This window comes from Penaeus monodon, chromosome 28, assembly GCF_015228065.2.
Source record: "Penaeus monodon isolate SGIC_2016 chromosome 28, NSTDA_Pmon_1, whole genome shotgun sequence".
Lineage (NCBI taxonomy): Eukaryota > Metazoa > Arthropoda > Malacostraca > Decapoda > Penaeidae > Penaeus > Penaeus monodon.
The window spans coordinates 25,717,198-25,717,495 of NC_051413.1; the positions used below are offsets into that span (position 1 = coordinate 25,717,198).

The 298-nt window shown below is 69.5% G+C and overlaps 1 protein-coding gene across 1 annotated transcript in view; it reads left to right on the forward strand.

Annotated features, from left to right (window-relative positions):
• LOC119591118 (mushroom body large-type Kenyon cell-specific protein 1-like) overlaps positions 1–298 on the forward strand; it is a 13,080-nt gene that overhangs the window by 4,954 nt on the left and 7,828 nt on the right. Inside the window, exon 3 of the mRNA XM_037939832.1 lies at positions 36–263. Coding sequence (XP_037795760.1) covers positions 36–263 — 228 coding nt within the window. The remainder of the gene's footprint in view (positions 1–35; positions 264–298) is intronic.

Here is a 298-nt window from a genome sequence, read left to right on the forward strand (position 1 = left end):
GCACACAGACTACTGACGGTGCGTGTCTCCCTCAGCCTGAGACCCCAAAAGGGGAGTCCACACTCCAAGAGAGAGAGGTGGATTCCCCCAGAAGAGGGTTGGACTCGCCCGCCGCCCACGAGGACTCCACCGCCGCCACGAATGGCCACCACAGGCCGGAGGACGACCTCGACGACGCGTCGTGCCCTGGCGTCACCCTTGACCTCTCGACGGGGCGCTCGTCCGCCACGCCCACGTCAGCCTCCACTCCGCCCACGCTCGGCGCGGGCATGGGGCTCCCCCGGCCCTCGTACCTGGG